Here is a 20,492-nt window from a genome sequence, read left to right as displayed (position 1 = left end):
TGTGTCCGAAACATTGAGTACTTGTGTCTATTATGAGTTGCCATGAGAAAGTACCCCTGGTAGGGCTTGAACCAAATGACCTCTTGGGCAAGAGGCATATACCTAAACGTCTAGACCATTCTCACCCAAGATTAGTCTGAACAAATATTACACTAGGTAAACAGTTTTTGAGTAGTGCACTTCATGAAGACTCGTGCCCTTGATGCCATTGCATTTACTTTCAAAATCACATGAATGTAATCAATTTTAAATTCAATCCATAAAAAGATAATGCCATAGGTATTAATTTAGCCTTTGACTATGTCATGGACTGTTAACAACTCTACATTGTGTTGTTAGATGAATATGCCTTGCAGGTGAGACCATGCAGATATTCATAAAAGTTTATGTGGGTTACTACATCAGAATGGATCGAAAAAACTTACTGTTTGGGATGGTAAAAGTCTTTGACCTAGCCATGGGATGTTTTCACCTTTCTATTATGGTGTGAAGATAAAACATTTTATTGCGATGCTGGAGACTATACATAACTGAAAGGAACGGGAACGGTTTCTGTTATGTTTCAAAAATGTACTTAAGGTTTAGATTGCAGCTATTGACATAGCTGTAACCATCATTATAAATTTGTGACGTAAGCCTTAAGTGCAAGACAGTTGTTATAGAAGGGGTAACAAGTGCCTTGAGCTAACCCTGGGATATGTTTTAGGGTTTTAGGGTCACTAATTGCATGTTTGATAGAGCTCAACCGAGAAGAGGGAGGCGAGAAGAGGTAAAAAGAAGAAATTTACCAATCAAAAGTGATGGCATTTACTTTTATTGATTGAAATGATTTAGACTTACTATTAAGATACAACATTTTGTTGTCAAAATATGTTGATATACACTACAACTTAAGGAAAAAAAATAACATTCCTCCAAATGTTTTCCATTCTACCTTTTTTCTGAAGCTTTTGCTCATATTCCAGAGTTGTGTTGAATAATGATTTTAAAGTGACACTCCTATTCAAAATCGATACATATACTTGTGTAACAAACATAAATTTTCTGTGATAAACCTTTAACTTCTTACTAAATGATGCATTTATGGAAAATACTGATTATTGATAACAAGATTGCAACCATATATTTAATAGCTGAAAATGCAAAAATATTAAATGATTGGTGAGTGCTAAAAGATTTAGGGTGATCTACTATTGTCTCATAAGGTAGAAATACGTGTTTTCTGCACCTTTCTTTCAAATTAAACTCGGTATCCTTCATATGAACTATTGTTATTGACATTTATTTATCCTTTTTGGTATATTTAAACAATTGTGTTATAATTAGTGTGGTAAATCTTTTTTGGGAGTAAGAGTGCATCTTTAAATGTAAATATACGAACTAAACACAGTTTAATTGTGTATTATTGTGTACGTAGGCAGACATATGCTTGCAAATTTCCCAAAAGGTGCGCAAATTAACTGATGCCTGAAGATGCAGACTCATTTTGCAAAGCTTCTTGAAAGATATTTAATTGTCTCGCTGGTTGCTATTTTGGTCAATATTCCATCGGATAGGTGTTTAATGAAAGATCCTTTGGGTGTTAGTGTGACATTTGCACATGGTTTTGTTGATAGGCTCAGCTGCTTATTGTTCAACTAACGTTATTTCTAAAAGTGTGTATGGACACGTTGTGTTTCGGTGTGACATTTGCAAAATGGTCTTGTAAGTATACTGGTGTTCAATGTTCAACCTTCAAGTCCAAGTGATTTTTTTCGAATGTGTACAGAAGCGTTGGATATTAGTTTGACATTTGCAAAATGGTCTTGTTTATAATTGCTGGTGTAAAATGTTCAAGCTAGGTACTTTCTATAAAATTGTGTATAGACATGTTGTGTGTTAGCGTGACATTTGCAAAATGGTCTTGTAAATATACTGGCGTTCAATTTTCAACCTAAGAATTTTCTCAAATGTGTATTGTAATGTGACATTTGCATAATGGTCTTGTAAATATACTTATTTCATTAAAAAACAAACTAAGTAATTTGTCCAATGTGTATAGATGTGTTGGTTCTCAGTGTGAAATCAGCAAAATGGTCCTGTTAATTATTGATCAGTGCTAAATGTTCAACCTACGCATTTCTAAAATGAGCATAGACGCGTTGGTCTGTTAATACTAATAGACGGAGGGGGTTTATTATCAGGAATGTTTTAAAATGTGAAATCATATAACTATACAGAAACAGAAGAAGTAGCAAATGAAAAGGCTATCCAGCTCTCCAGCCAGGATTTGAAAAGGGCAGGGTGCTAGGTCAGAAAGGGCACTTTTGATGCGCCATTGAATGAGCCTCGATTGGTCATTTGCAAGGGTCAATGTTCAATTCATATTGTGTCTGTTATGTTGTGCTTTAGCTGTTATCTTTACTTAAGTGTCAAAATTATGTATATTTATTATTTTTATACTTATTTCTGTAAACTGACTCAGTGTAAAACAAAAGGGCACAGCAGGGTGTAGTACTGTAAAAAAAAGGCAGCTGAGGATGCTTGAAAAGGGCAGCAGGGTGCCCCACCCTTCTTTTTAGGCCTTACTGGAGCACTGGCTAAATAACAATCCATACAAGTCAAACAAGAGTGCCATGGAGCGAATATAAATGCTCATCTGTTGGTTTTCAGTTGAAAAGGGGCATACCTGAATAATTATTGAGCCAGTATAATTGCCTTACATGCAGTGTTGCATTGTAAGGAATTTTGTTATGGTCAAAGTTATCACAATATTTGAAACATTAATTTCTTCCAAGTATAAGGTTTGTGTCATATATTATATTGACTTGGTTCCAAATTAAAATCAGTGAATAATTGTCCATGTAAATTTCATCTGGACAAAAGCACAACAGCTGTACATTTTACATTTTGTGCACAAATTATGGGGAATAAATACTTTCCTTCCTGAATAACAATGCTCTAAAGCTATAAAACTTCAAATCATTTTCTTGTTAGAAATATATTTATAAAACAAATATCATCTTTTCCTTGCAAACACTTTCTTACTTGGTTTAACCACTACCAGTAATTATTATGATAATATAGTAAGTTCAAAAACACACATTATAGCAAGTAGAAAGATAATCACAAAGTAATCATAGTAGTCCATATTAATTATTTGTAAGTACTGTTGAAACCTGTTGGCATGATATCCCAGGGACCGGCCAAAATACTTTGAGCCTCACAAATATCGAGCCAAGCGGGAATGCTTAAAAAGAGTTAATTTAAATCAGTCCTTTACATTAAGTTTGAGCCTACGAGGAAATTGACCCAAGCGATATCGAGCAAACTGGTTTCGACTGTAATTGAGATATCAAGAATTAGTAGTAGATATCAAGAATTAGTTCTACTAGCAATTAAAGCTTTCTTACTTTATTTTCAGTTTGGCAAGTCCCAACCCACAGTCAACATGTATCCGTTCATGCTTCATTCCATCATGTTTTCAATATTCGCCTCTGTCATTGGGCCGTTTGGAGGATTCTTTGCCAGTGGGTTTAAAAGGGCATTTAAAATCAAGGTAAGATTTATAATTTTCATTTAATAAGATTTTACGAGACCTTACTTCTGATGGTACATTTAGTTTATGCAATCTTTGTGTCAATGAGGTTGTTAGTCAGCCATATATTTTTACTATTTTTTGTTTTAAATTTGTGATGATTTATTATAAGCCTGTTTAGGGAAAAGAATAAAATCCCGTATATAAAATATATTAAGCGAAATATTGATTTACGATTGTTTTTCAAATTTGAATAATTGATGGGTTACAATGCAGTGGATGAAATTGCCTCTCAGATTTTATATTCCTTGCAAACATGACCAAACCCAAAAAGTCTTGAATGAGAAACCATGTGAATTAAATTTAACATCGACAGAATATAGAATTGAATCGAAAATATTTGTACATGTACTTAAGCAGGAGATATTTTTAATCATTAATTGTCTTCAGGACATGTGAGGAAATTCACCATTGCGTTTCCAAGGCTTCTGTTCACATCTTATGCTTGACTTTGTTATATAATATATCTCTGTAGTGTGTATAGCAGACACTGAGGAATCATGGCCCGGTTTCAGTGTCAGCTCCTAATGGCTTTCTTGATAAATAAACAAATTATTCCGTAGAGTCAGTAATTATCAACAGTTTTAAGTCGCTGGGCCATTATTCACTTTTGTCTTCAGTCTGGGTTTGTGACTTATACGCAGAATTGTGATTTTTTTAAAAACAACAACAATTTGTCATTGATATCATTCATTTTGACATAATGTTTTACAAATAAATGTAAAATATGTCACATGTAACATATTATGTAGCAAATATTTCTTATCTTTGCTAACTCTTGTTTCTCAAGAGAATCAAAATTTCAGTTAGAGTCATAATTCTTAATCTCAGATTCAATATGTTAGTAAATATGGATGCAGATGAATCATCCCTGGCCACGGAGAAATCATGGACAGATCCTCATCGCATAAAAATCTTGATAAATATACAGCATAATTTGATCAGATTCAGCAATATTCAATGTTTTTGTGTTGCAGGACTTTGGTGACACGATCCCAGGTCACGGAGGCATCATGGACAGATTTGACTGTCAGTTCCTTATGGCCACCTTTGTCCATGTGTATTACTCAAGCTTCCTCAAGTACGTAACAATCCGATTCTCTGATTTTTATCTTGCCTGTTTTAAAGCTACAGTCTCACAGATTTATCGTTTTGACAACTTGTTTTATTTTCTGTCTTGGAAGGAGCCAATTTTTGCAAAAATGCATGGAAACCAGTGATATAAGACTGCTGAAAAATATTGATCACAGGTTTTCATATCTATTTATATATAAAATTGATGTTTCATGCATTGTTTAGCCATAAAACATGATTTTGAACGGAAACATGAAAAACTGTGATCTGATCTTTTGTCAGCAGTCTTATATCACTGGTTGTTAGATATGTACGGTAACAAAATGGTCAATATGTGAGAGTGCAGCTTTAAAACTAAAAAAGTCTTCTTCACATCTTTGTGCAGAGACTTAACTAGAAAACTGATTGAAATGAAATATTCATGAAACTCTTGTAACAGGTCTGTCACTTTACCGACCTTGCAATGTCTGATGAGTATGGAACAATATCTGTCAAACAAGAACATTTATGATAAGTGGCTACTTAAATGTTCCTGTTTGACAGATATTGTCTGAGGTAGAATGAGATTTCTTTTTTATATGAATAGGTTTTGACAGGGTAAGAACTGCTTTTAGAAATAAAACTTGCAAAATATATATAGAGAGCCATTACTTGGCTTTGTGTATAGAGGCGTCTTGTCAGGGCTAGACTTATTACTCAATTACTTTGTCTGGATAAAGTGGGCTTTATATTTGATTATATTTGCCAAGCAATGAACTTTGTTTTGAACTATAAAGCAACCTATGATTGCATATTTGCAAAGGATATGTATCTCATTTGGCAAAAAAACAGAGTTAAACCATGCACCATTTACATATAGACGGTAAGGATCAGAACTGGACAGAGCAGTTTAGATTTATTGACTTTAAAGTATACATAGTATCTTGTCATTATAAACATATTGATATATAATAGAAAACACATATGAAAACATTAAAAGGTACATTCTGGTGTTGACGCATTGATATGACTTCTGTGTGAAGGGGAAAAACATGGCTCATTTTTAGCTCGACTATTCAAAGAGAGCTATACTACTCACCCAAGCGTCGGTGGCGGCAGCGGCGTCGGCGTCACACCTAGGTTAAGGTTTTGCATGTAAGCACCTTTAAGTCATTATCTCAGTAAATACTTAATGTATTGCATTGAAACTTTATAAAATCGTACTCAACCATCCAATCTACTTAAATAACCAAGTAAGATCACTCTAGTTTGCAATAAATTCAAATAATGGCCCTTTTTTATTTGACATAAAAATTCGAATACATCATGTATTGCATTGAAACTTTATAAACAGGCTTCCAACCATTCAACCTTCTTAATTAATCAAGAAAGATAACTCTATCTTTTATATTATATCATTTTTGCCCCTTTATTATGTGACTTAGAAATTCTGGTTAAAATTTTGCACGTAACCACATTCATGTTAATATCTCAGCAAATACATCATGTATATTGCATTGAAATCTAATCTAATTTTACAGTGATCCATGTTTTGCCAAAACTTTTCGATCCTTACACTGAAAAACAGCGTAATGGTCAAGCGTGCTGTCACTGTGACAGCTCTTGTTAAGACTTAATGTATCTTAGTGAGTCACAAAAAAGAAAAATATTGTACTTCCTGACCATTGTTAGGGAGGAAGCCACAGTGTTGCACCTGCACTAACTGTTAATGAACTGTCTGATTCCAACTGATACCTTAAAAGCACAAGCCCATGAATTTACAGAAAGCCTCCGGGAAATGATCTCAACAAGTTACGATAATTGCTATGGCAACTGGTCAGTTATACATATCATGTGCCTCCGAAGATTTCACTTTTTCATCTTAATAAATTAAATTGGGCTTAAGAAATCAATTTAATTGGGCCTAAAAAATACTTTTGGTTCGGTTTACCTGAACCTACCTATGATAAAGGCGCCGACCCTACTGTTTTTATAGTCCGTTGTTTATTTTTATTTTTTTAAATATGTGCTTGGATATGTAGTTTAAAAACCTTTATACTGAAACATACTGATATATACTGAGCCATTTACCAATGATGACAATAACATTCGTACATAAAGCCTAATACAAATAAAATAAAAAAAGTGCACCTACCCTACCTGTTATTGGCCTTTGTTGTTTGGTAAGTGCAATGGTTATTGCTTTCCCTGAACAACAAGGCGCCCCAGATTCGACTTTTGGCCTAGGCATATGTGAGTTTGGTTGGTGGTCACCAAGCCAGACAGTATTGGGTTTCCACTGTCTACTCCGGTTTTCTCCACAAGACAAGACCACACTCTCGCCAAATATCATGCCAACGAGAGTGATTAATATGATACCGTGATATATTGTAAATAAGTTTTTATACCTCACGTGACTTGGCCATGTTAAATTCTCATATACCCATCATGGGCAATTCATACCGCCACACACTGACAGTACGGTTTTGACCAGTTGTTATGATACTTTCGCATAGCACATTGGTTTCCCAAGTGTTGGGTGGAAAGTGCTTTAAAATTAAAATATGTAGTAAATCTTTAACTTCAGGTGTTTACAACTTTTTCAAATGAAATGAATACAGAATAAATTCGTTAAACTTGAAAGTTGTGTAATGGTAAAAGGACTATATATATAATATATATATATGTAATTGAGTTATGTATAATAAAATAAATATCGCATGGCTTCGCCTCGGGTAACAGTATTTCCCTCATGTTGACAAAATGTTTTGTCACACTGGAAGCCATGCAATATTTATATAATATACTGAACTAAAATTTGCTACAAACATAATATTACAGTCATGATTAGCAGCTAGTGGTTAATTACATACATCCTTCATTTTTCAGGCTTCCAAATCCTACCAAAATTGTCCAGAGCGTTCTAGTGATGACTGTTGATCAGCAGCGACAGATTTTCTATAAACTGCAGGAAAAACTCCTAGCAAGAGGTGTGATAGAGGCTTCGTAACCATAGCAACAGACATAATGCAATAGGATGTTAAACACTTCCTAGACTTTGGGTTTTTAGATTATGTCATGAGTAGATTTGATAAAGTTTAGTGTACCCTAAATCGTTGTGGACTGTGTATAGTATGATATTATACATCAAAGACAGTGTAGTCAGTGGGAGCAGTATTTCTATCAAATTTACAATGCATTTGAGACCATTAAAATCATTGTTACTTCAAAGGTTTATTACGTGGATTTAGAGAAAATATTTTCTGGTGTACGCCAATGAGATATACAAACATAAAAATGTTTAAAAAGTAAAACAACTTCTGCGATAGTTTCTGAATTAATATGAAAATATAGTAACTGCATGTGACATTATTAATGTTTATTGTTAAAAATTCTATACAAAAATAATGTAAATATATACTATATGATTCTGTTATATTAGTTTTGGATGAACATTATTTCTGCGGTGATGCATTGGGATGCCAGCGGTTGTGATATCTACACTGTTTGTAGACATGTTCTCGTTATAATTTTAAACACTGTTTGTTGCTTCCATTCATTTTGTCTCTGAGTCAGACATATAAGGCTTTTCCGTCAGACAATTTTGCAAATCCATTCAGATGTTGAAATATTTTTCACACTGTAGACATGTTCTCTTTATAATTTTAAACACTCTTTGTTGCTTCCATTCATTTTGTCTCAATCAGATATATAAGGCTTTTCTGTCAAACAATTTTGCGAATCCATTCAGATGTTGAAATATTTCACATTGTCTGAATTTTTATCCATTCTTATATGAAAACCATTTCACATAAGTCATTATAAATAATGTTGTACATTTCATAGGTTGCTTCAATGAATTTTTTCTTAACATTCTTTTATCCATTTCGGAAATGTGATTCCCTGTATTTACAAGAGATTAAACCATTTATTACCATTCATTTCACTTTTTGAGTAATGTGGTGAGGGGTCTCTCTTCACAATGCTGCTGCTTTAAGTTAGTATTGGGTCAACCAGGCCGAATGTATTGAGTTTGGGTTGAATATTGAACCAATGCAATGAGGTATTGTAAAATTGGAATATTGAGCAAATCACGTAACCATTTCATCAGGCTTGCTGGCTAGTGCCAATCTCGCCCACTGCAATATCTGCAATCTATCATCTTCTGCAACCACTTAACTTTCTTCCATAACGCTTCATACATAACTAGGGAAAATTTGATGACAAAATCTCATTTATATGAATAAGCATGAGGCAGGGAAGACAACTCTTCTTCCATAAAATTGCATGGTACAATTAAATACTCTTCTATAACCCTGTATTGTCATTTGTCTCCGCAGGCGAGTGGTCTGTGTGTTTGTTTTAAAATTTAATCAGGTAGACAAGTTAAATTCGAGATTTGGCCAGGATACTTTTTCTATGAGAAAACGCTAGTATAAGTGTCTGTGCATATTTGAGAGACATATTTTCCATATTTGTTCCTTTTGGATTAAAATATACTGCCTCATTAATTATCAATGATTATGAGATTTTCAAAGCTGAATTGCCCACAGTACACAATGAAGCTAGCCCTGAAGTATATTGGTTGGTCTGACAATTGACTTTTATGTTTTTCCTACAACTTACCATCAAAATGTGCTGTTCTATGCACTTATTCTCATTCGAATGCCATGTATTTTCTGCTGACTAGTCATTTATCGTATTTTTGTTTTCTGGTTTTAAGTAATGAAAATAATACCGGTTTATAACTTAGCTCAAAAATATTGACAGTATGTGAGAATAATTATACATCTTTTAATTTAAGAGGTTTAATTTCTTACCCATTTCCTATTATAAAAGGGACTGCCAAAAGTATAATTAAAAGGTCTTGCCATACTATTATTTTATGTTGCCGTCATGCAAAATCAGCAATCACCCAGGTTGTCGCATTTTTGAAACTATAGTACTGTATACGTTATATATTCAACTCACTTTTTTCACAGAGAATTCTACACCTTGGCTATCTTTTTGAACACTTGTTTTCAATGCTTAAACAGCCTAAAAGAGACTTTTCGAAAAATTAATGTGCAATTTAAACCATCTTAGATAGTTTTATCAGCAGTTTTCTGTAAACATCAGGGTCCTGTTTCAAGAAAGATTGTAAGGCTGAAGAAGGTAAATTTCCAGGCAAAAACCTGTTTCTAACGTTAACTTAGCAGCATTTAAAATATCATAACAACATTTAATATATGGACTGTGCCTGTTACTTTACGGGTATAATGAGCTGAGTTAATCAATTTGAAAGTGTGTACCTTTAACACCTGTACAGGGTAGTCAAGGTTTTTTGTTTCACGTTCTTTCTGTTTGCTTTTTTTACAATGACATTTTTAGCTTGTCAATTTTTTTAAGGAAATGTTGAGGTATTGTCATAACCTTGTAATCATTGTCATTCCTGTGCAAAAACTTTAACCTTGGCGATAACCAAAACTGTTCAAGATTTTCAAATGAACCTTTAATTGTTGGTACACATGTTGCCAGATATGCACATGTACAGCAAGTCCCACAACTCTGGCTTAATTATTGTGGCATTTGAAAGGCTGTGGGCTTATGACAAAGAATTGAATTTATATATTAATTTTGATAATTCATTTATGAATGGCTGCTCGCTTTTTTATCTGTAAATATGTTGTTTGTTTACTTGTGATGTTTTATTGGGGCCATATAGTTGTTTACTTTTAAAGTTAAGTATATTTAAAGCAATTTTTGTAATATTTATATTTGTATATGTTGGCTGCTATTTGTTTTTATTTCAGCATGTATGAATGTGTATATGTATGAATGTTATTTGACTACTGTTTGTTGTGTGTTTTTATGTTTCAACTGCGTTTTTATCTTAAATAAGACATGATTTATAGCTTTATTTTGATGGATTGTTTTATAATACTTTTTCTAGAAATTAGTTTTAAGTTGCCTTTATAGCCAAAATGAATAAATGGTTTGTTTGGCATTTTCTTACCCACAATTTTAGGTGTTAGGTACTTAGGTTAGGCAGTTTTTTTCACTTGTTATCACTTTTTATTTTTTAAAGAAAAAGGAATCAATTCAATGACTACTTGCAAGACTAAAAATACCTCACGTTTCCGATTTCTTGACCTACCCTTTTTTCAACTCATCCCTATTTTTTTTATTGCCATTTGACAGTTAATTTTTTCTCTTTTTTAGTAGTTTCTTGAATCAGAAAGACAGCTTAATGTTAATCAAGATGTTGAAGTCAGACACAAGTTTACCCACAAAAAATCCTTACCTACTTACCTTATTATCTTAAGGGCACTGAAATCAAAAACAGGCAATTTGATATTTTAGGCCTTAATAACCATAACAATTAAGGGTCAGGGTTAGACTGTAAGTGGCAATAATCACCCACATTAATTAAAGATATGACTCAATTTTCTGTTATATTTCCTACACCACTAAAACAAAGCTTATAAGTATGTTGAACCAAGACTCCAGAAAATCCAGGGTAAACTGATCAGTTTTATAAGGAGAATTTGTATGCAATATTTTGATAGAAAAAAAGCATTAGACTTTCTGCAAGTCACATTAAATCTACCCCCAGTTAAAATAGTTGTGGAGAGTTTATCTTATTCAGATACAAAGTGTATACTCATTTGTTTTAATATGCAACTCGCCACTGTGTTGAACTGAAAGTCTAGTCAGTTAATGTATACTGTATATGTCCTTGGAAGATTTGAACACCCGAACAGTTATGCATTAAGGAGGGCATTATATATGTATTTTGTCTGTCTCTGGGACCGGAGCAATGCTTACCGGGACTCAAAACTTAAAACACTTAATTCTCAGCATTGTAAAACGTTGCTATTTGTTTATAGAGCAATTGTTTATGGTGTTATTATATTCTGCTCCACAAATTTAAGTGAATAACATGTAGGTTACAACACACCAATTTTATTGCAAACAAATATGTGGTTTAGTTTGATTGCTCTAGGTTGTTCTGAAAATCTCTATAGGGCATAAACAGTACCTCAGTGTGTTTTGTTAGGCCATACAAATTTATTCTATGTGTCGGGTTTGAATGTCAAAACCTCCTTACCCGGCAGAAAAAACGAGGTGGCATTTTTTTTTTCTGTACAACAATGTCCCCTGATAGTCAATTTCACAAATAAAAATCATACAGAAAAACCTTAAAAATATCTAATTCCATACATCTCGCCCTGTATATGATACATACATTTGTATCTTGACTCAGATCAATGTTATTTTTAATAAATAAGCTCTAGAAAATAATATTTCTTTGCTTAATTCAGATTTTTGTAAATTATATTTTGTTGAATTCTGCTAAGCATAGAATGATTCTGGCATTGCTTTATTGTGAACTCATGAAACTGGTCACATTTAATTTTAAAAGTTAAAATTTAAGAAATTCTTTTTAGCATATTTTTGTGTACATTCTATGTATTTTATATGTATATATATACGTTTTTGATGAATTGTAGCATATTTTATTTCAACACATTAACAATTGTTAATGGATTATTTAAGCAAAATCATCTGTAACTAGTGTGTATATGTGTAAAGTAATTTAGATAATTCATTAAGACATCATGCCGATCGTTCAGAGCTTAGTTTATGTTAACAATGTTGTTAAGGTCATTGTTTTAACTTTATAATCATTGCTGCACTAGAAGTATAATAGATTTAATTGTGATCTGCTGCATTTATAAAAAGATTTGAGGGAACTAATTCAGCTGTACCAAGTCTTGTTTGAGAGAACTAATTCAGCTGTACCAAGTCTTGTTTGAGAGAACTAATTCAGCTGTACCAAGTCTTGTTTGAGAGAACTAATTCAGCTGTACCAAGTCTTGTTTGAGGGAACTAATTCAGCTGTACCAAGTCTTGTTTGAGGGAACTAATTCAGCTGTACCAAGTCTTGTTTGAGAGAACTAATTCAGCTGTACCAAGTCTTGTTTGAGAGAACTAATTCAGCTGTACCAAGTCTTGTTTGAGAGAACTAATTCAGCTGTACCAAGTCTTGTTTGAGAGAACTAATTCAGCTGTACCAAGTCTTGTTTGAGAGAACTAATTCAGCTGTACCAAGTCTTGTTTGAGAGAACTAATTCAGCTGTACCAAGTCTTGTTTGAGGGAACTAATTCAGCTGTACCAAGTCTTGTTTGAGGGAACTAATTCAGCTGTACCAAGTCTTGTTTGAGGGAACTAATTCAGCTGTACCAAGTCTTGTTTGAGGGAACTAATTCAGCTGGAACAAGTCTTGTTTGAGGGAACTAATTCAGCTGTACCAAGTCTTGTTTGAGAGAACTAATTCAGCTGTACCAAGTCTTGTTTGAGGGAACTAATTCAGCTGTACCAAGTCTTGTTTGAGGGAACTAATTCAGCTGTACCAAGTCATGTTTGAGAGAACTAATTCAGCTGTACCAAGTCTTGTTTGAGGGAACTAATTCAGCTGTACCAAGTCATGTTTGAGGGAACTAATTCAGCTGTACCAAGTCTTGTTTGAGAGAACTAATTCAGCTGTACCAAGTCTTGTTTGAGGGAACTAATTCAGCTGTACCAAGTCTTGTTTGAGGGAACTAATTCAGCTGGAACAAGTCTTGTTTGAGAGAACTAATTCAGCTGTACCAAGTCTTGTTTGAGAGAACTAATTCAGCTGTACCTAGTTTTGTTTGTTGTACCAAGTCTTGTTTGTTGTATGCAAATATATGAGCATATCATAGAATATTTCACGTTTTAAAGTTGATAACGATGGGATTTACAACAGTGTTAACTCTAACAAGGTTCTGACAATAACATCATTGATTTGAACAAAAGTTTGTGATTTTAGTTACTTTTCTGTTATATTACAGTTACTTTTAAGCTTAAAACCTAATGCTTACTTCTTGTTTTTGTAGTTTATTTTAACATATAGAGAGCACAGTTTGTGTTGACCTGTTGTTAGAATGAACTTTGTCATGTTACATGACAAATACATGATCTCTTAGTGTTTTAGTACATTTCAATGCAATCAATGTTTCTATTTCTTCAATTTCAGACTATTGTACAGTTGTAAAGTTATGCTTTTCTTTTTGCTTGACACATTGAAAATAAAATAGTTAGAAGAACCTTGAAATGGATATATGTATATAATTATGTAGGCAAGTAAGTATTTGATATTTTTATAGCGCCACATATACTGTTTTGCCCATAAAGCTAGCTTTTATAGTGACGTGGTCAAGTGTCCGCCTACAGAGCGAGACATCATGGGTGCAATCCCCACCACATGCTACTAGCAATTTGTGCAGTCTGTTACATTTGCTTCCAAATGTAAATAACTCTAGGCATGAAAAACCTCAGTCATTGCAAATTGACAGAATTTCATAGGATGATGCAGTGCTAAAGTTTTGGTCAGTGATTGCATCATTAAAATACAAGCAAATCTATAAACAATCACACATGTAGATGTAGAAAACAGCATTGTTTTTTTATGGGATGAGAAATATTTTAATATCTATTCTGTTAAAAAACTTGTTTAGAAAGTAATGTCTTTTACTTGTGTTAACATCGGTTGTGACCCGTGATAACCCATGTGAGAACACCTTTGAAGTCACGTGATGCCTCACCCTGACTTTGCAACAAATATCTTTATTGAATCAGGACCCAGAAACCTTACAATAAAATATCAAGTATGATTAATACTGTCTCATACAGAAACTTGCTTTAAATCCAATATATGGTTACTTATGGTTATTTATGAATGAAAGAGTGTTTTCAATAAACATACAATTTTGCTCGAAAAAAATGCTGCTTTTTATTGTAATTTTTCATTGTAATTCATTGTAATTCCATTTTATTTATTAAAGCATATATCATCAGTTATGAATAAACTATATAGAAGTTAAATATTGTGTTGTTTATTTCAAAGTCATCATATTGAACACTGTATTTAATGGTTTATATTTGAATGGTTTAGTAGCTATTTGTCTCCTGAAAAGGCAACATACATTTTGGGCCATGATTATGTATGGTGTTTAAAGAAACTGTTTTCCTCGGTTGAACTTTTTTTTCTTTCCCTGCCATCTGCCAATACCAGTATCTATACAAGAGCTCTGCAAGGGGCATAACTCTAACAATTATTAAAAACAGAGATATGGCCTTGACTATGTACATGCATGTGCGTATTGACTCTAGCAATATGTGTCCCAAGTTTGATTATAATATCCTGAAAGTTATGGCCAAATTGTTAAAATGTTTGCTTTATGATGACAACGACGACACAAAGGCCACACAAATAACTAAAATAAATATTCGAAAAACAGTTGGGCTTAAAACGTAATGATACCACAGCATCTATTTATATAGACATACCTTTAGGTAAGACTTTTGATGTTGGTTGAATCACACATTAACATGCGTTTTATTATGGTTTGTTTGCCCCAAGTTTGATATTTGGATACTTAGAATTTCCCTAGGTTCAATACTTATATACCTTTTTAATGGAAAACAGTTAGTTAACTTAACATAAACTTATTGTTCTGACAATAATCGGTAGTGGACCCTGTCACAGTGTTTGAAGGCTTGATGTCTAGCTAATAATTTAACGTAGAAAATCAATCTACTAGCATCATATAAAAGCAGGTATATATATCACTGGTCTTTTATAACAAACCGTTAGGATACTTAATTTAAAACACAATGTATTTAACTCTCTGGGGTCGCTACATAGAAGGGTGCAAGGAATTTAGCTGGTTTAAATTAGCACTGTAAGTGCCGGTTATCTGCCTTGGTGGTATTTACGACATTTAATAAATTATGTATTTATTAACATATCATTTCTAGCAATGATATGAGCCTTTCGGTTGAGTTTACTGTCCACAAAGCTTAAGATCATTACTTACGTGAAAAACTACAGAAACAACCTCAGTAGCCAGAAGTTTAAACAAAACCCCCGTTTAATGGCACAGGGTAAACGTTTAATGGCACAGGGTAAACGCCAAACATGACTTCTGTAGTATGTATGGATGCATCCACATTTCTGTATTCAGTAACTTTAAATTTATTATATCATTTTAATATATATGTCCTCGAGGCAATACGTGTTTGTTTAAGAAATGTGTAAGATATTGGCGACAAAAGTATATTTAAACAACAACGAACAAGTTTAATCCAGTGGTGTCTCCAAATACGGTAATAATTTCTTCTTTACTAAATGTTGGCGCTGTTGACCAACATGCAATTTTAACATTATTGTATGATTCATAATGGAGACAAACAAACGTTAAAGGAACAAAGAAAATTCTTAACCCAGAAATGATTAATTTATTACAACAGTTAACTGATTATTTTATGACATACAATACATAGCACTGAAGGTATTAAGAAAATGGGTAAAATATTGCCATACCAAAAAACAAACATTATTTGTTCAAGCATTAGTCATTCTTCGCTTTTTGCACTCTATTTCTTTATGGAATGTCAAATGTATGCGTTAAGTATTTCCCCAATGCACAAAATACCCTGAATCATATTTTTTTCGATTTAATTTAGTTTTACTATATACTAACTTTACATTGGTTTAACAAGATTGGTCAGTTGGGTATTTTTACTTTCTCTGCCCATCAAAGCATTGTTAATAATCTCTTAAATCTGCTTCATTTTCTCCAACTTCATGTTCAACATCGCTCTCTTTTACTAAGTATATGACCTTGAAAGCGCTACTGATGCCCTTGTTATAGTCCACAAGAATGTTTCAGTAGCATTCGGAACTCCTCGGCCAGTTTTATCGAAAACAACCTCGGATGTATGCCAGTACATCAGTAGTAGTTCGTAGATTTTTGAAATATCTCATTAATTAAAGGTAGTGTTTTAGCTTGTATTTATTGATTTAAGTTTAAAATGATTGCCAGTGAAGTGTTTTATTGCAAACGTAATAAAGATTCCCAAGAGTTAAGTCATTAAGTTTAACTGATAAATTAATTTACTACGCGACCTACTTGCAGCGGACTTAAACATACCAATTTCTGAGTATGTAAACCGTCCATATACATTCGAGGTTGTTTTCAATAAAAATGGCCAAGGAGTTGTAAAGACATATTATGAAAAAAACCTTATACGTAATACATTTGTTTTACAATACACTTTCACCAGGCGTCAATAACGAATTGTACGGATTATTGGTCGAATACCTTACACACTTAGTAAATAAATATTTTACTATTTTTTTTTTATTAAATTTGTTTAAAAAAAGCATATAATTAACGCCTGATATTACCTTTAGATGACAAAAATGTCACTATCATTATTTGGGGAAAATAAACAACAGGGAACTACATGTTTCAGTTTATAACAACCTACTGTGGCATTGGAGACTTTAAATCAGGGGCTAGTCAGCTAACAAATTGTCGTTATTTATGTCTTTTATAGAGTCCCTTGTCTTACCCTAATGCATCTAGTGATCATCCATCTTAATCATTTGAAAACGAGACCTATATAGTTGTACATATGATGTGCTTCCAAAGGACCATTCATCCATTTAAATTATTTAAACAGAGACCTCTAAAATAGATCATATTATGTGCTTCCCAAGAACCACTTTTCCATCTGAATCAATTAAACTTGTTGTCCGGTTAGCGCAGTGGGTCTCATGTAACACCAATGGGTTCCAGGTTTGATAATTCGGGCGTATGAATTCGGTTGGTCACAGGTCACCAAGCCAGACAGTATTGGTTTTCCACCGGATACTCGGTCTGGTTTCCCCCACAATTCAAGACCACACTGCGAAACATGCCAAAAGAGTGATAAAAGTAATGTTGTCACAATATTATTTTACAATCGTGGATAAAATGAGTTTAAAAATTCAAATGAATTGCCACTTTAACATTACACGATTAACCACAAAGCAGATGATCGTGAATGACTTTGTTAGCATATATGGACGCTTCCGCATGTTTGTGTTTAATAAGTTGGGTGAAAATGTTGTGTGAAAAAGCTATGTCCCATGTATTTTTACTGCACATATAGAGTACTACACTCTATTGAACACATACACGCGTACGCACACACGCACGCACACGCCCACGAACACACTTATCGGCATAATGGTGGTGTATGTGTAAGCATTGGGACCAGTGGATTATCGCTCAAATTGAGGTGTAAACGTTGCTCTAGGACCAGAGAATTGTTGCCCTGATTTATGAGTATAAATTGCATTGGGACTAGTTAATAACTGCCTTGTTTGAGGTGTAAACGTTGCTCTAGGACCAGAGAATTGTTGCCCTGATTTATGAGTATAAATTGCATTGGGACTAGTTAATAACTGCCTTGTTTGAGGTGTAAACGTTGCTCTAGGACCAGAGAATTGTTGCCCTGATTTATGAGTATAAATTGCATTGGGACTAGTTAATAACTGCCTTGTTTGAGGTGTAAACGTTGCTCTAGGACCAGAGAATTGTTGCCCTGATTTATGAGTATAAATTGCATTGGGACTAGTTAATAACTGCCTTGTTTGAGGTGTAAACGTTGCTCTAGGACCAGAGAATTGTTGCCCTGATTTATGAGTATAAATTGCATTGGGACTAGTTAATAACTGCCTTGTTTGAGGTGTAAACGTTGCTCTAGGACCAGAGAATTGTTGCCCTGATTTATGAGTATAAATTGCATTGGGACTAGTTAATAACTGCCTTGTTTGAGGTGTAAACGTTGCTCTAGGACCAGAGAATTGTTGCCCTGATTTACGAGTATAAATTGCATTGGGACTAGTTAATAACTGCCTTGTTTGAGGTGTAAATGTTGCTCTAGGACCAGAGAATTGTTGCCCTGATTTACGAGTATAAATTGCATTGGGACTAGTTAATAACTGCCTTGTTTGAGGTGTAAACGTTGCTCTAGGACCAGAGAATTGTTGCCCTGATTTACGAGTATAAATTGCATTGGGACTAGTTAATAACTGCCTTGTTTGAGGTGTAAACGTTGGCCCTTAGACCAGTTTATTATTACCATCACTCCTTATACATGTATAGCGATGTTTTATGTATTTAAAGCTGTTAATCATCAAACTAGAACTGTCGAACCTAAACGTTTATTTTAGGGTGTTGAACATTTTGTTCCAAAAACTTTTTAAATCCGTCAATAAATTGCAAAAACATGTTGTTAATAAATCAGTCAGTCCTTATATCGTATTTGTCACTGAAAGTTTGGTGTTCTTTATGATTAGTTGTTTGTAATCGAAGTCAAACTTGTACGTACATGTATTGCATGGCGTTTAGCATGTGTTACCAAAATCTTTAGATCTGACACCAATTCATGTACATTGTCTGGACACCCTATGAATGGCAAATGCTGCGTCGAAACGGGGTCATAACACCGTCAAATATTAGTGGATTGTAACCGAAGTCAAACATGGCCTGTATTTTATAATGTTCAACATGTGTAACAAAGAGTTTTCGAAAGTACAAGAACGAACGACCAAACTACCAACCAAACAACAACCTTTCGCTATATCAGTATGTCATATCATCCAGGATACTAATAATAATATTGTATAAAATGAGCTTATTTTATATGGCATTTTAATATGAAAGCCCTTAATAGGCAACATGTTTACATCATAAACATATCATTACTACATATGTTATTGGGGTCGGACAAAAGCAGCTTAAATTCCAGCAACACACAGGCCTACATCAGTGGTGTCTCTAAACAGGGGGTCCAACGTGAAATGTGTTCTCCGAATTTTAAGTGAGGGAAATTGGGTGAAGCCGAATAAAATGGCGGCGTTGAAAGGAATTTCGGTGTTTCAAGGATGTATTTTCACCTGTTTAGTAAGTTAAATCACCTTTCTCGCAATATAAATACACCTACCCGGAGAGCACACGTGTAAGCGTCTCTCGGTTGTTTAACCTATGTTTCTAGAGGCCTTTACAAAAAAAATATTGAATGTATAAGCTGAACGATTGAATGTTTACAAAGTGAAAATAGAAAATTGCGTGACTTGAAACTGTGTTTTCGGCCCAAGTTTACCATTCTTGTACCTGTTTTAGCTGTTTGTTATTGAATATTTGCATTATTTATCTTTTCGACCGCTACTGCACTTACATGGATATTATACGGCCGATTTTTTCATGTTTAAACACCTTTTATGTTGGGCGACGAAGTTTTATGCAGTTTTTGCTGCATTTGTTTTTTTATATTGACATTTGTTAATTTTCATTGTTACCCTTTGTCGTTTGGCAAAGTTGATACTGTTCTTAATTCAGCGGGGATATGGCAGTCTCTGACTGCTCTTTAAAACAAAGATAACTTTTGTTTTACTTAACAATTTCAAATGAAACAAAGGGCAGTCTATGCCGCTTAAAGAGCCCCGCCTGCGTTTTATTACCGGAGTTTGATAAGGTGCCTAGTTTCATCAAACACTTCGACAAACCTGTTTCCAAAATAATGCTTTGACAGTGCTCCGTCAGACGTTCGTTTTGTGAAAAGGTTTGTCAAAGTGTTTTAAGAAACTAAACTTCCAATCAAACTCTGGTAAAAGATCGAAGGCGGGGCTCCGTAAGCGGCGTAGACTGCGCTATGTTTCATTTAAAATGGTGAATTAATAGTGAAGTTATGTTTGTTTAAAGCCTTCATTCGAAGCAAAATGTTGCCTTCCGACGTGGCATTTATGATGCAATTTGTCTGGTATACACACACTGTTGCAAAAGTATTTGATATTATGCTTGTAAGACAAAAGCAAATTTAAAACTGCAAAGAACAAGCCTAGCTACGCCAGTGGTGTCTCTAAAAAGGGTATCCTTTTCTCTTTCACAAAATTGGCGCTGTTGAACAATATGCGGTGTTTACATTATTTATGTTTTCTAATGGAGCCAAATAAATGAA

At 33.8% G+C, this 20,492-nt stretch overlaps 1 protein-coding gene across 1 annotated transcript in view; it reads left to right on the top strand.

Moving 5' to 3' along the window:
* LOC128244387 (phosphatidate cytidylyltransferase, photoreceptor-specific-like) overlaps positions 1–14,516 on the top strand; it is a 28,619-nt gene extending 14,103 nt beyond the window's left edge. The window contains exons 9-11 of the mRNA XM_052962400.1: positions 3,404–3,538; positions 4,555–4,658; positions 7,520–14,516. Coding sequence (XP_052818360.1) covers positions 3,404–3,538; positions 4,555–4,658; positions 7,520–7,640 — 360 coding nt within the window. The 3' untranslated portion in view covers positions 7,641–14,516. The remainder of the gene's footprint in view (positions 1–3,403; positions 3,539–4,554; positions 4,659–7,519) is intronic.
* The last annotated feature ends 5,976 nt before the right edge of the window (positions 14,517–20,492 follow it).

The sequence above is a fragment of the Mya arenaria genome, chromosome 2 (genome assembly GCF_026914265.1).
Source record: "Mya arenaria isolate MELC-2E11 chromosome 2, ASM2691426v1".
Classification (NCBI taxonomy): Eukaryota; Metazoa; Mollusca; class Bivalvia; order Myida; family Myidae; genus Mya; species Mya arenaria.
This window is presented reverse-complemented; position numbering and strand designations above follow the sequence as displayed.